Here is a 14,867-nt window from a genome sequence, read left to right on the forward strand (position 1 = left end):
CGAGTCCCGTCGGATTGCATCGGCTGTGGGGATGAAGACCACAACTCCCATGATTCCACACTCAGTCACTGCTTCATCAAACTACACCTTTGTCTATTTGTTTATTTTGAATATGCGCCCTGTAGCGGCGAAAATTACATATTGTGCCTTTAACTTAAATCTCTACAGACATAGATGCTACTGATTCCTCAATGGAGAAGACTTTGTAAAGAAGTTTTTGTGAAGAAGTTTTGTACACATTCCCATAAATGCTGTCTGTTACACAAAATGTAAACCGTTGTGTGGTTATACAATGTTAAAGGGGTCATATGATGCTTTTTTTAAAGATCATTATTTTGTGTATTTGGTGTAACAGAATATGTTGTAGTGACCTAGATATGTGGGGGCGCATTAGAACGAGCCGTTTTAGGGCGGTGTGGCAGAGTCTTAACTTTGATAAAGAATATCTCTTTGGTTTTGAGACTTTAGTCTTTGCAACTTCAGGGATCTTATCTATTCACGAACAGCTTGTAACACTCCAAAGAGAAAGGAAAACTTGAAATCGCATCATATGACCCCTTTAATATAATACATTTAAGTTAATATAATACATTTATTTTGTGATTTTATAAGATTCTGATGTTTTTCAATACAAATAATTAATTAATTTTAGCTCATATATTGATGTTTTTTGCATTTTAATTACAGTTATATACATTTTAATGATTAAATAATGTGGTTTAACACTTGTAAAAGTGTGTTAAAAGACCTATTGACAGAAGTTTATCTAATCAATACTCCCCTAATAACCATTTAAAGACCTAAAAACATTAGGCTGACTTGAGAAATATGACATATATGTGTGTGTGTAGCCATCAGTAACCAACCAGCTGGAAGGCCTCATTGAGCTGGCCCTGCTGTAGTAACTGCAGTATGCTGGCCTGCTGGGCCTGGTAGTCCAGATGTGCAGAGGGTACAGGTGTTCCTGCGGCCGAGCGCATGGCCTGCATGATGCTGGAGGTGACAGCTGCCTGCTGCTCCTTCATGGCCAGACTCACCTCTCCCTTCACTATGCGCTGTACCTGCGTCAGGATTGAGTCCTGCAGACTGCAGATAGGACAGACAGCTTTAGTCTACATAAATTTTATTATAAGACAAGATACTTCCTGCAAAATTAACAAACTAATGGAGTGTATTTAATAACATATTTGTCATCATTGAATACCGCTGTGGAATAAAAATAGGTAGTGGTCAACCAATATGGATTTTTTTGATGGCCAACATAGAGCTGATATACATGATATCACATTATCTAAAAAGAGAAAATAACATGTAAAAAATATCAATTTCATTGCAGGATAATTACTCAATTTGAAATCATTTGAAAAATAATAAATAAGAAAAATCATTTTAAATTGATGAAAAAATTCTGTAACCCAACTATAGTTTACAATATCCTACTAAAGCTACAAACATGACTAAAAAGGAAATAAAAACTATAAGTGACACTTTTCTTGTCAATAAATTACATATTCAAAGATGTTTTAATTATATAAATACAAATTTGCTGAATGCGACAAAGTTATATTAGAAAGTGTTAGTGTTTGCCTTTCTATTATTAATAACAGAAAAGCAAACACATACTTTTTAGACAGATAGAATTTACTTTCTTTAACGGTTTTGCGTAATAAATTATTAGACAGAAATGATATACACAAAGACAGTAACTTAAGATGTAGAATGGGAGCTCCCGTGTGTCTGTGTTCTGGGATTTTCAGCACCTTAAAAATAATGTCCAGCTTCCGACACTTATTGGCCAAACAGTAAAATGTAGCAGATGGCAATAATTTAAAAAAATGGGCAAATATCACTATAACTAGGGCTGTCACGATTATGAAATTTGGCTGACGATTAATTGTCTACAAATAGTCACGGTTATTGCGATTGTCTGTTTTAGGGCTTTGTCGATTATGACGATTATGCAGATTATCACAATTAATTGTCTGTTTTTTTTATGGCTTTCATTATATAATAGTGATTAATTTAAGGGTTCAGTAAATAATTATGTTATCGTTTAATCTTTTTTGAGTTATTATTTTGCAGTGTAAGATTACAGAGTATTCCAAATTCTAAGAATCGGCCAATGTAGCCATGTCCAACACCAGCGCTATTTTTTTCTACACCACTACAGAATATCAATACTGTGTTTGTGGAACTAATGGTCACTCTTTTTTAAACCCTTTGTTAAACATAATCCACTAAATACTCACTTCTTCATTACAGAGAAAAACTACATTTGAATAAAAATATATACGCTATGAAATTAAACTAGCTGACTGTATAATTTAGCAGCAAAAACAATATCTTGAAAAAAAATCTTTGGTGCACATTATACAATTTAAACATGTTTATTCTGTTAACTATTTGTATTCTTACAAAATACATTCATGAAAATAAGATAGAAATCATGAGAAAAAGAAAGGCTTCTAATAATCTTTCTGTGTGCAAAAATTTGATAACGTGAAACGCTTCAAACAGAGCGGCACAAAGCTCTTACGCACATCTAGGGTGCAGAATGATGTGCTTGAAGCAACATAAGTTACAGCGCGCTGCACTCCACACGGTACAAAGAAAACAGAAATGAGAGCGCAATGAACTCCAGCAAGATGTAATTTTATGCGAATCTCCAGACCTTTATCTACACATCAAGTATTATAATGGGAATATATCATCTTGGAGAGAGAGTTTTACCGTGCTGATTGTCATAACTGAACGTGACGTGCTGTTTGAATGCTGAGCGGAGAATGACTGACAGCTGCAGCAGAAGGAAGATCAATTTCTGTAAACTTAAATTTAACAATAAATATAATTCTGTCCCTCACGTTAAGATATGGATTGGCTTCAGATGGTATAGGCTATACAGTGCATGAAAACCAAACTGGTGCTCTTCTGTTTCTTTTGGTGTATGACTCCCCCTTGAAAAGCACAATAATCAATCACAATAATTGTTTCAGACAACCGCGGTTAGATTAAATAATCGTAATTTAGACGGTTATTTAATTATCGCGACAGGCCTAACTATAACACTAAAATGGGTATTAATTACGGTTAAATCTCATTGTTGTTTTTTGTTTGTAATTTATCGACGAAGATTCCATTGACGAAGACCACGTTAAAACACAAGCTATAGTGTTTAAAAACCTATATAAGCTTTTAAGAGTATTGGTTTAGACTAAATTTGAATTAATTGGAACTACAGCACTGCAATGTAAATCTCAGTGTAACAAACAATATTTAGCTCCATTTTGGTTTCAAATGCCACAGGGATTTAATCCTGAATTTAATACTACATACTCTATATTGCAATTGTGTGGGAGGGAAACAAACCAGCTTTATTGACAGAAATTAAACCCAGGATTAGGCTGGGTGCCACACCTGCCAATCAATTTGCAAGGTACTCAATGCAGAGCTCCAAAAAATGCTTTCTCTGCATGAACTCTTAAATCAATCGCTTCCTCTATTCATGCAATAAAGTTTTCCATAAGGGAAGACATACAAGAGGAAAGAGAATAAACTTTCCTTTCCTTATATTGATTTCTGACAAATATTGGATGAGCTTTGTGCTGCATCCGTGTGGCCTTACTTTCCCACGATCATGTGGAGCTGATGCTGAACGTCAGAGCACACGCTGGCCGTCACAGTGGTGGCCAGCTGGTCTTGAGAATTCTGGAGCGTGTCAATCATCTGTTGCAGCTGGCCAATCACAGGATCCCGTGCATCCTGGTCCCGCTGTTTCCTGTTCTTAATGTGTGTCTCCAGCTGTTGGATGTCTGCGGGAGAATGTGAAGTCATTAGATATTTAGTTACAGCAACACATTACAACACTGCTTAAAGCAAAAGAGTTTTTTTTAATTAGCTTGCATTACAAATGCAAGATGTGCAAACAGGCTTAAGAGCATTCAACAATCTGCTAGATTCATTCATATGCTCTACTTATTTTCATTACCATAAACAAGCAAAACAAAAAGTCAGATGGGATAATTCTTACACTCGTGGGTTCCCTGTTTGAAGCTGTCATTGATTTGCTGAAACATGGACTGGCAGCCTCTCTCAAACACGGGCAGCACGATGCTCTGGAAGGTCTCTTTGTAGGCTGACTGGATGGGGCCCTGCATGGCCTCAGCAGCAGCACGACCGATGGCATCCGTAGTGTTCTGTGAACGGAAGAATAGGACAAAAAGTTAGAAGAGTTATGAGTTTTCCCCAGTTTGTGCCTGTTCCGTGTTCCACAATGAATTATTCAGTGCTACATTGGTGCATAGAAGTTGGTGCACTTCTTTTGAACTGCTCAGTTTGTAGTATGTCTTTCAGAGAAACATTCTTTCCAGACAGAAATGTTTTTAACTCCTTTGTAAAAATAATGTCATAAGTGTCAAGTTTGGATACTAAAAAAAAAAAAACTATTTAAAAGTGTTGATTCTCAAACTTTAAGCCACTGACCTTGGATTTAACAACTTTGGTGACATTTTCCTTCAGTGTTACTTCCACTGCGGTTAACTTGGCAGCAATGGTGCAGCTCATCTGGCTGGTCACAGGTTCTAGACTCTTCGATATGGCTGCATAACAAAACAAAAGGTCACCTAAAGTTCCACATAAAACTTAAATCAATAAAAGTCTTTGCTCCAACTATTTCAGTCAGAAAACAAGAGCAGGATGTTCTTTGTAATATTGAATGCTACAAGAAAAAAGTACAGTTGAGCTCTTGTGTTCAGAACATCAGCACTCACACTGTGGGACGGTCTTCTTCATTTCTTCACGCAAAACTTTGTCTAGCCGATTGCAGAGACTGTTGTTCAGTGTCTGGACAAGCTGCTGAACCAGCTGGTCCTGGAGCTGTTGGTTCCGGCTTTGTCCTTCAGCCAGAATTCGCTCCATTCTTCTCTCTGTGTCACCAGTTAGTTAAAGCCAACATAAAAAAATTGTACGGGCCTGACCAATCCAAAATGATTATTCATTAGTGTTAGGGCTGGGTGATAAAACGATAATTATCGCAATATGATTTTCCTCGATAAAACAATAATAAGAGTTCGATAAATGTTCAATACAATGTTTATGCGCTAAAAGCGGAACAAAACAACACTACTCATTTGAACCGCGCCACATGGACCATTTATCCGCTCGGCTCAAATTACAAACAGCAGCGCAGTGCGAGCTTAGAGTAGATGTGTTTACTGGTTGATAAGTCTCAGTCACGCTAGCACTACACAGCACTGTGAGATCCAGTGAGAAGCACTTGAATTCAGCAAAAAACACAAAAGACTTGGTGATTTAAACTAGTTTAAAGCCTGATGAAACAGTGCTGACAAACAGAACAAACACTGTGTGCAACAATACAGTCAGAAGGCTTTTCAATCTACAAATCGCCATCATTTACCATGGATTTACTGTAGTAACACTTAACTGCACCATGGTATTGTGGCAGAAATGTGGGATATTCATATCGAATTGAATCGAATGGTCAGAATAATTAAATTTCACCATATAAAAATGAGGCTGTTACAATTTTTACAGATGTTACTGTTTTTGATAATGAACATAAATTTACATCTGCATCCTAACTCAAGCTACTGTCAAATGTGCATATCTAAGAGACAAGAAAATGTAATATTAATAATGCAGCCTGCACTGCAAACTGTGCTGAAGAAACACATCAAAGTCAGGCAACACAAACCTGTTTCATGATTTGAAACAATATCACTCATTATAACATGCAGAAACTAAGAAATACATTTTTCTATTAAGATATTTACTTTGTTAATGAAAAATGACTGGAAAAGTGTAAAGAATTCAAAAACGTGACGTGTTTGTCATGTTCTAACTATAAACACTACTTTTAAACCACAATTAATGGTCTGGTTACTACAGCTTTCACTTAGGAGCAAAAAAATCTGGCTTTAAACTTGAAAGAAACAAAGATTTGAAATTTATCATGATAAGTATCGATATTGACTGATATGAAAAATGTTATTATTTTATTTTTTTGTCCATATCGCCCAGCCCTAATTAGTGTGTGTATATGCATATGAATGAACAATACCACGCATTAGCGAACAATTACATTCATATCAGCTTTCTTGCCTTTTCCTGTTTTAATGGGCTTAGAGTTTTTCTAAGATTTTAAATCATTTTTAAGTTGAGTGTGGCCGTGATTTCAAAATATCAAAGTGAAAGTGACGTGACATGTGGCCAAGTATGGTTACCCATACTAGGAATTAGTGCTCTGCGTTTAACCCATCCTAAGAGCACACACACCGTGAACACACACCCGGAGCAGTGGGCAGCCATTTATGCTGCAGCGCCCGGGGAGCAGTTGGGGGTTCGGTGCCTCTTTCGGCAGAAAGATCGATGTTGATGAAAGCCTATGCTTTCAAATTCTCTTTGAAAAAAAAAAAAAAAGTGCAACATCAAGAAACAAAATAATCAATTTTGATTTCATATGGTCAAAAAAAATGCTTAAGGTGACATCACGGATGCCTTGTTTAATTTTTTTCTTGCTAATTTGTGTTTGCTCTAATCTTCATCCTAGCTACAAGTCTCCCCCTAGTGGAAGGATACGTTCTTGCTCCTGCTGAGCCAACATGGCATGCTCAATGTGAGCCATGATGGAGCTCTGTACAGCGTCCATGTGACTGGTGACTCTCTGCAGAAGGTCCAGCTGGTTCTGTCTCAGCTCCGCGATCTCCCTTTGCTGGCTTCGTAACATCTGCAGAAGCTCATCCTGCACCTCTGTGCTCATCTGAGGACACAACAGCTCATTCATTCCTCACTTGTGAAGCTCAAGGACTCCCGGGTATGCTTGAGTGACGTCAGCACAGTTGTAAGACTCATAGCAGTCACAGCAGAGCATTCATACAACCGAGCTTGCCATGTTATTCATTGGTTTCTGTCTCCACTGCATTAATGTTTTATTTATATTATGAATCACAGTGACTGGACAGAAAACAAGACTTCGTGCATTTTCATTGGGTTTACACAATACAAATTCTAAGAAATGCATTCGGATCGTGATGCAGGGGATCAACAGACTTACCTGGTTCTCAATCTGTCTAGACTGTGAGGACTCTCTGGGTTGGGAAAAAAACAAAGATGATCTAATCAGTCACACAATCAGATTATATGGCTGAAGGGGCTCACCGTTCAATATCATATTAAACAATATAAACATTAATATCAGGAAGATATCCATAGTAAGGAGGGCAGGTCACTCACCCTTCATCCTTCTTGCTCTTCCTCTTGAGCTTAGGGGAGCTGCGGGGAGATGTTTTCCAGTCCTTTACGGGAAGTCTGTGAGAGGAGCGAGGGTCACAGTTCCCCGAGGAAGAGGCCAGACTGGCAACCTCATCATCATGATCACTGTCCATCACAGTACGAAGAGAAAATAAATGGAAAAGACAAAAGATCAGCACAATTATCATTAAGGTATTGAACTGACACTACAGGTGTCTGAAACCCCCTAGACACGGCCCTTAATTTGCATATTTACATCATCTTGAGTCATGCTCAGACTTGTTCGGACATGCTCAGATATGCAGACGTGAGGAAGGAGTAAATAAGTTTTCAATATATACACACAATTGCTTTTAAAAGCAGTTACTTTTATTCAGCAAGGATGTATTACTGATCCAAAGTGACTGTTAAGATTTTTATATTGTCACAGATGCTGTTCTTCTGAATTTTATATTCAAAGAAACCTGAAAAACATTTATCACTGTTTCCAAAATGTGGATTATGCAGCACAATTGTTTTCAACATTGATAAATGTCTTTTGAACACCAAATCGGAATATAAGAATGACTTGTGAAGGATCATGTGACACTGAAGACTGGAGTAATGGCTACTGAAAATTCAGCTTTGCCATCACAGAAATAAATTAGATTTTAAAAAACATTAAACAAATGATAAGAAAATGATTTTAAACTGTAATAATTTCACAATATTACTGTGTTTTGATCACATAAATGTAGCCTTGCTTAGAATAAGAGACTTCTTACTATCCCCGAACTTTTGAACAGTAGTGCAAGTTTTTTTTTTTGTTTTTTTTTACCTTTACATGTAAATAATGTAGCTAAAAATAGTAAAAGTGAGAAGTTATTAAAAAGTCAATCAATCAATCAACCATAAAAACAATTGTTGTAAAATATGATTATGACAATTAGGCCCAGATGCTAACTATATATTCACAATTGTATTTTATTTTTTTTTTTATTGTAGACTGTTTTCCTTAAGAAAATTTACCAGCCATAAATATATTTTATTGGACATGTCTCCTTTTATTCTGTTAACCATATTATAGTTTTGGTAGCTTTATTTGAAGAATATCTTACATACCACATGATAGAATTTTTATTAGAACTAAGAATCCAATCTTATGTTTAGTAACCATGGCAATTTAAGTTCAGAACTCATTTAGAACACTGAACTTCTACTGAAAAAAACCCGAGTCGTGACCGTTTTCTTCAGCAGACGGCTCACATCAGTGATGTCAGTAAAGATCAGACTATCATTTGGACAAACCATGTAAAGTTGCAATCAGAGTTGGGGTACATGGACTCGGACTGCAATTGTGAATGAACTTGGACGGACTCGGACTTGGATATTTTGGACGCAGAAATTTTTCAGAGTACAGACGAATCCATGTCATGTGTAATATAAAATAAAATAAAAAAAGTAACAACATAAAATTAATATAAAAAGACCTTAATAAACGTCTCCCACTTAAACTTGATTGATTAAAAACTAGGACTCGACAAGGTGGACTCGGACCCAACAATGGTTGCAATTTCTAATTAAGTTCGCAGACACTAGGGCTGTGTATCACCAGCAAAGTCACGATACGATACGTATCACGATACATAGGCCACTGTACGATACATATCACGATACAGGACTGCACTGAATTTCACCTGAGCAGAATTTAGAAAAACAGCTGTTTATTAAACACTGCTTACTATAGTGCCATTTCTAACTATTGGCAGAGCAGGCAGCTGACCTCTGCATTATGAAGGGCCTCCATAACTGTACCACAGTGCAATATAGGTAATGGCACGTTTCATGTTTACATTGTGCACTTCCCACCAGGTACAATATTCTGATTGTTTGCATCTTGTTTTTAAGCCCATAAATAATAATGTACTTGTTCTAATAAATTTATATTGTAACGTACTCGTTCTAATATATTTAAAAATTAATTTACATTGCTGGTAGGTTATCATTGCACAAATTCACACACTCTCTACAATAAAAAAAAAAAATTAGACCACAGTGGAGAGAGAGCGTGCACATGGTTGCCAGGTTGATAAAGATAAGCAACACACTTAGCAGATATTTCCGTATTGTGCAAGTGTAAAGCTCTGTTTTGGGGATTACGTCTCTTTATATCAGGCAACCCAGTTGTGTTCCTCTGTGGCCAGATTAAACCTTATTGTAGCCTATATATGCTCTATTCATTCTTTTTTAACAGCACTAGCAGACACCTGTTGAGACACTGATTTTACAATTGGCACAAATGTTAATTTGAATCCTGTTTTTAGGCCACACACCACATAATACTCCCATTAAACAGCTTAAATTGGAATTTGAGTATTTTAAAGGGGTCATATGATGCGATTTCAAGTTTTCCTGCTTCCTCAATATGGTATAACATGGCAGGACAAGCCAATGCAAAGATGGACAGCATAAATTGAGCAAATTCTTATTAAAAACAAGTATTAGTAATTTGACCTGAGCTACAGAAGTGGCACAGACACCTGCATAAGTGATACGCCAGAATGAAAAATGTACCTCTGCTCTGCACTTGCATCTTGACTGTCATTCTGAGTCAGGTGATAAGTGCGCCTGTGGTAGGGAGAAGAAATGTGTCTGTCCTTTATTTCCTCCCTAGAGCTGGAAGGAAACAGTCAAAACAAAGTTATCAAATGTGTTAGCCTTGTATCTTCAAATATTATCACCGTTTGCTCAAAATTCATCATATCTCTGCACACCACACAGATCATAGAACTCCCAGAACATAAATCAATACTAAATGTTAATATTAACTAAACATATCAACAAATCACACACAAAATGCTCACCAAGGATGCATATATTTGTATATATTAATATTGTGAAATATTATTAACATTTTAAAGACCTGTTTTTACAAAAAAATAAAGCAGCACAACTGCTTTCAATATTGATAATAATAAGAAATGTTTCTTGAGCACCAAAATCAGCCTATCAGAATGATTTCTGAAGGCCGATGTGCCACTGAAGACTTGCGTAATCGCTGCTGAAAATACAGCTTTGCCACCACAAAAATAAATTACATTTTAAAATATATTACAATAAAAAAGTTATTTTGAACTGCAATAATATTTCACAAGATCACAAATGCAACCTTGGTAAGCATAAGAGACTTCTTTCAAAAACATAAAATCACAATTATTCCAAACTTTTCATCAGTTGTGTATAAAAATGATTATATTAATAGAAAAGCCATTCACCAGTCTCCCAAACCATTGTCTCTGTGGCTGTTGCGAGTTTCTCGTGTGATATCAGGTGCTGCGGGCCAGGTGTGGTTCACGCTGCTGTCAGAACAGGATCCTCCAGCCGCTACTGCGTTCTCCTGTGACAGAGCCGTCTCCAGCAGGGAGGGTGTGTTATTGAGTCTCTGTTCTCCATCCACAGATGCTGCACCGAATTCGAGAGGCAGCAAACTGTGCTCAGCACTGCTCCGGGCTCTAGGAGACAACAGGTGGAGGACTGATGCGACTGATGCCATGCTGTCAGAATGCAGGACAGGGACTGAGTCAGCAGAGGAACCGGCCAGCCCCCTCTGCAGGGTCTCTGAGGCGATCTCAGGGATGTCCTGGGACATTGCCGTAGAAGCAGAGGAGATGACATCTGGAGAGCGAGCTCTGGTCGGAGAGGCCTGGGGGACAACCATGGGGTCTATGGCCTGGAGATCCAGGGAGAGAGGAAGGTTTGGAGGGGAAACCTGTGGAGGAGGAGATGGGAAATAAGGAAGGGGAAGTCTGTGTGAATAAGGAGAAGCTTCGCAGAGCAGAGAGGCCTCTCGCAGGAGGGATGGAAAGAGCATCAGTGGGGGAGAAAAACCCTAACCGGATGGGGATTTTAAATGGAGGAGTGAATGGAGGGATGCATTATGAACAAAAGAATTGTTAAATGAGTAATTTGGTGAGTGCTGAAATCTGATCTGATTTCTTCAGATGGATAGTCAATACAGATATACATGTTATGTCTACCATAATGACATAAGCATTTATACTACTGTTCAAAAGTTTATTGGCAGAAAGATTTTTTTTTAAGAAACTAAAATGCATAAAAATGTATCAAAACTGACAGCAAAAGACACAATGGAAGAATTCTGAAAAAAGATTCATTATGGTTTCGACAAAAATTAACATGTTAAAAAAGTTATTTTAAACTGGAATAATTTCACAATATTACTCTTTTTACTGCATTTTGAGCAAATAAATGCAGCCTTGCTGAGCATAAGAGACTTCTTTCAAAAACAAAAACAAAAATCATGCAACCCAAATCTGTATCTTTTGTAACAGTATGTCTTTACTGTCATTTTTGATCAAAATGCATGATTTAATGCATCCTTGCTGAATAAAAGTACTAATTTTAATTTAATTAGTACTAATAAAGTACTAAAAATATATATCTTGCAAAGTAACATCTTTCATACACCTAAACAATGGCAGTGCTACTGGACATCAATATATCACTATATGCAGTTTGACATGTCCATTATTACCTGGATATTTTCCCCAAGGCCTGAGATGAGGATAGAGTTGGATCTTGGACTGCCTGCGCTGGCACTCAGAGTCAAGCTGCTGTTGCCACATTCGACAGACATTTTAGGGCTCTGGGCCAGATCATCTCCGCCTCTGGAAGAAAGAAAATTGAGCAATGCCTATGAGTGCATGAGAGGACACGGGGCCCCCACATTTTACACTCAGATGTGTATTTTTTATCACACACTGTGTAGTCCCACTTCTTAAGAAATCCACTCTTAACCCAACTCTGTTAGAGAACTACAGACCGGTTTCCCTTCTACCTTTCATTTAAAAGCGCCTGCTAAATGACTAAATGTAAATGTAAATGTGTAGTTCACACAGTAGGATCCAAAAGTCTCAAAACACTCTCTCATGAAAATCTGGAAAGTTTCAGGATTTTGAAACAGAACATTTATGACATAAAAATGAGTTAAATCCCCCACCTTGCACCGCTATCCGAGCTGCTCATGGCCGTTACTATGGTCAGGCTGCTTGCACTGCTGCCAGGAGAAGCGGGCATCTGAAAAAAACAAGACAGCAAAGATGAATAATCACCTTCACTGAAGGGACCTAATGATGAATCTGTAATATTAAAAGCTCACGGAGGTGCTGGGTGTCATGAAGGCATCTGGGGTCATGAGTTTGGGCAAGGCTGATGGGGCTGGACTCATGAAGTCAGCTGGAATTGGAAGCGCCAGAATCTTACTCAGGTCATTCTGTGATCCACTATCACCAGACTCCTTATCAGAGCTCATTGCCTCCACGTTCAGATCAGCCAGTGGGTCAGAAAAACCTGGGAGGGAAATGCATTTTATATAATTTAAGCAATTTAGCATTTAATTTTAAAATTAACAAGTACACCATTTTCTTTCTGAGCACAATTCATTCAGACTGTAACTTCGGGTAAAATATATTTCTTTTGCTATAGCACTGTAGATTCAGCAGTGGCAGTCTAGGAAACATATGTATAAAAAGTAAGATTATACATTCCCAGACTAACCAAAGCCATCCTGTGACCCAGACTGAGACATGAAGAGGGAGGATGAGGCCCCCTGATTGGGCTGGAACCAGATCTGCACATCCTGTAGTGATCTGTGGGCATAAGAGAATGTTACAACACCACAGAACTGAATGCAAACTTCATGTCTTCATCATGAGCTTTTTTTTATCCGAATAACTCACTTTGTATGCACACAGTAGAGCTTAATCTGGATTCCTGATTTGGACTCGGAAGGTCCCTGGTTTCCTTCTGTCAGAAGATATTAAAAACAAAAATATTAGAAAGCATCAATGGAACGCATCTCAACTTACAGCAAGTCTATAAATATTTGCACACACAGCTAGCATGAAAATATGGAAAGAAACTGACCTGTCGTCATGCTTTCGCTTTCCTCATCAGGGGGAAGGACCTCAGTGTGGCGCAGTCGGGCGCGGGCGACATCCTGTACGCCAAAGCTGAGCACAGGGTGTGTAAGCAGAAACTCTGAAACTGCAGTGAAGCTGGCACAGCCTTTTTCCTGATCCTGTAGCAGCTCCATGACGTACAACACCTACATATCAAACACACAACCCAGAATCAGCTGCTAATAAACAACCAGTTACTCATAACCACGGTGTCATCGCTTGCTTGTTGTAAAAGCAACATTGACCTAAGCTCAAGAATCCTATTTAACAGGACATATGCTGGAGTTGGCCAACTGACCGTGTTTGATTTGCTTTTATACTTCCTGTCTTTCTACGTGTCCCAAAGTCATTTCTGAAATTCCAAAAACTTGCAGATTGACCTATTTTTAGTCCTTTCTGGTATGAGACAATGATTAGATTTCACACATGCTGCTTGAAGATGTTTAGTGTCAGGTAGTGCTGGGCGGTATACCGGTTCATACCGAATACCGGTGTTTATTTTTGTTATGATATGAATTTTTAAAACACCGCAATACCGGTGTATGCGCAACGCTTTAGCACTAGATTTAGCAACTTCCAGACCATTTTAGCGGCTTTTTTTCCATAGAATATATATACTGACAAACCTAGCGACTTTTTTTGGATAAACCTTAGCTATGGTCAGGTTTGATGTCAATGATTTCAAATGACACTGGTTCTTGAATAAATATATGTGAATAAGATTTTTAGAGCTAAACCAGCGGGAGAGTTTTTCAGGGAAAAACGACTTAAATTTCATTTGTGGAAATAAGCAACATTAGGCAAAATAACTTTTGGTTTCCAATTAAGACAGAAAAGTCATAAAGGTTTGGAACACTATGAGTGAGTAAACAAAACTAGGGCCCTATAATTTGTTTTGAAACAGCTGATTTAAAACAATCTGCATTGCATAAAGCGCTATATAAATAAAGGTGATTTGACATTTTCTGTGAAGTGGAAAACATGGTTGGAATGGCAGAATCTAGTCATAAATATGGAATCTACCTTCTTAAGTGGAACGTCAAAGAATTTGGCAAAATTTGGAAGAATACAAGAAAAGGCTGCATATTGGATAAAACCGCAATGGACTAGTGTCTATGAAAATGAAACCACAAAAAGACTGCTAGTTGATCGGCATGTCTTTGTGTGACAGAGCAGCGCAGTGCAGTTTCATCTACTACACACTCAAGCATGACTGATGGTATCTTCAGCGTCTGCCATCTCGCCATTTGAACTTCTGCTGCTCTGAGAGTGCACTTCACATTTTTGATTGAAAGAAATTATTAAATCATAACACACTGAATCTAGGAAAATTAAAAAAGACAACAATTTCTACAAAAAAAAATTCATAGGGCATTACTATTGTTAAAACTTTAATAAATTGTTAATTTGTTTAGGTTTTATGAAATAATTTGATTATAAATCCTTTTTGATTATCACATTTATTAAAACATTAAACAGTGACTTTGAGAAAATAAAATACATTTATATATATATATAAGATATAAGAGGTCGACCGATAGTGGATTTTGCCGATACCGATAGCTAGGTTGGACCACACTGGCCGATACCGATTAATTAACCGATAGTTTTTAAAATGGATACTGAACAAAAACTAAAATA

At 37.5% G+C, this 14,867-nt stretch overlaps 1 protein-coding gene across 1 annotated transcript in view; it reads right to left on the reverse strand.

Annotated features, from left to right (window-relative positions):
* LOC107672184 (enhancer of mRNA-decapping protein 4-like) overlaps window positions 1–14,473 on the reverse strand; it is a 26,740-nt gene extending 12,267 nt beyond the window's left edge. The window contains exons 1-18 of the mRNA XM_016465274.1: window positions 14,426–14,473; window positions 14,250–14,339; window positions 13,192–13,372; window positions 13,005–13,071; window positions 12,823–12,914; window positions 12,425–12,615; window positions 12,266–12,342; window positions 11,801–11,933; window positions 10,521–11,014; window positions 9,820–9,921; window positions 7,249–7,392; window positions 7,070–7,103; window positions 6,595–6,775; window positions 4,767–4,922; window positions 4,480–4,595; window positions 4,028–4,193; window positions 3,623–3,809; window positions 867–1,086 (exon numbers count right to left, since the gene is read on the reverse strand). Of these exons, the coding sequence (XP_016320760.1) occupies window positions 867–1,086; window positions 3,623–3,809; window positions 4,028–4,193; window positions 4,480–4,595; window positions 4,767–4,922; window positions 6,595–6,775; window positions 7,070–7,103; window positions 7,249–7,392; window positions 9,820–9,921; window positions 10,521–11,014; window positions 11,801–11,933; window positions 12,266–12,342; window positions 12,425–12,615; window positions 12,823–12,914; window positions 13,005–13,071; window positions 13,192–13,372; window positions 14,250–14,339; window positions 14,426–14,473 (2,679 nt within the window). The remainder of the gene's footprint in view (window positions 1–866; window positions 1,087–3,622; window positions 3,810–4,027; window positions 4,194–4,479; window positions 4,596–4,766; window positions 4,923–6,594; window positions 6,776–7,069; window positions 7,104–7,248; window positions 7,393–9,819; window positions 9,922–10,520; window positions 11,015–11,800; window positions 11,934–12,265; window positions 12,343–12,424; window positions 12,616–12,822; window positions 12,915–13,004; window positions 13,072–13,191; window positions 13,373–14,249; window positions 14,340–14,425) is intronic.
* Window positions 14,474–14,867: the final 394 nt, after the last annotated feature.

Source organism: Sinocyclocheilus anshuiensis, unplaced genomic scaffold, assembly GCF_001515605.1.
Source record: "Sinocyclocheilus anshuiensis isolate Anshui unplaced genomic scaffold, SAMN03320099.WGS_v1.1 scaffold997, whole genome shotgun sequence".
NCBI classification, from domain to species: domain Eukaryota; kingdom Metazoa; phylum Chordata; class Actinopteri; order Cypriniformes; family Cyprinidae; genus Sinocyclocheilus; species Sinocyclocheilus anshuiensis.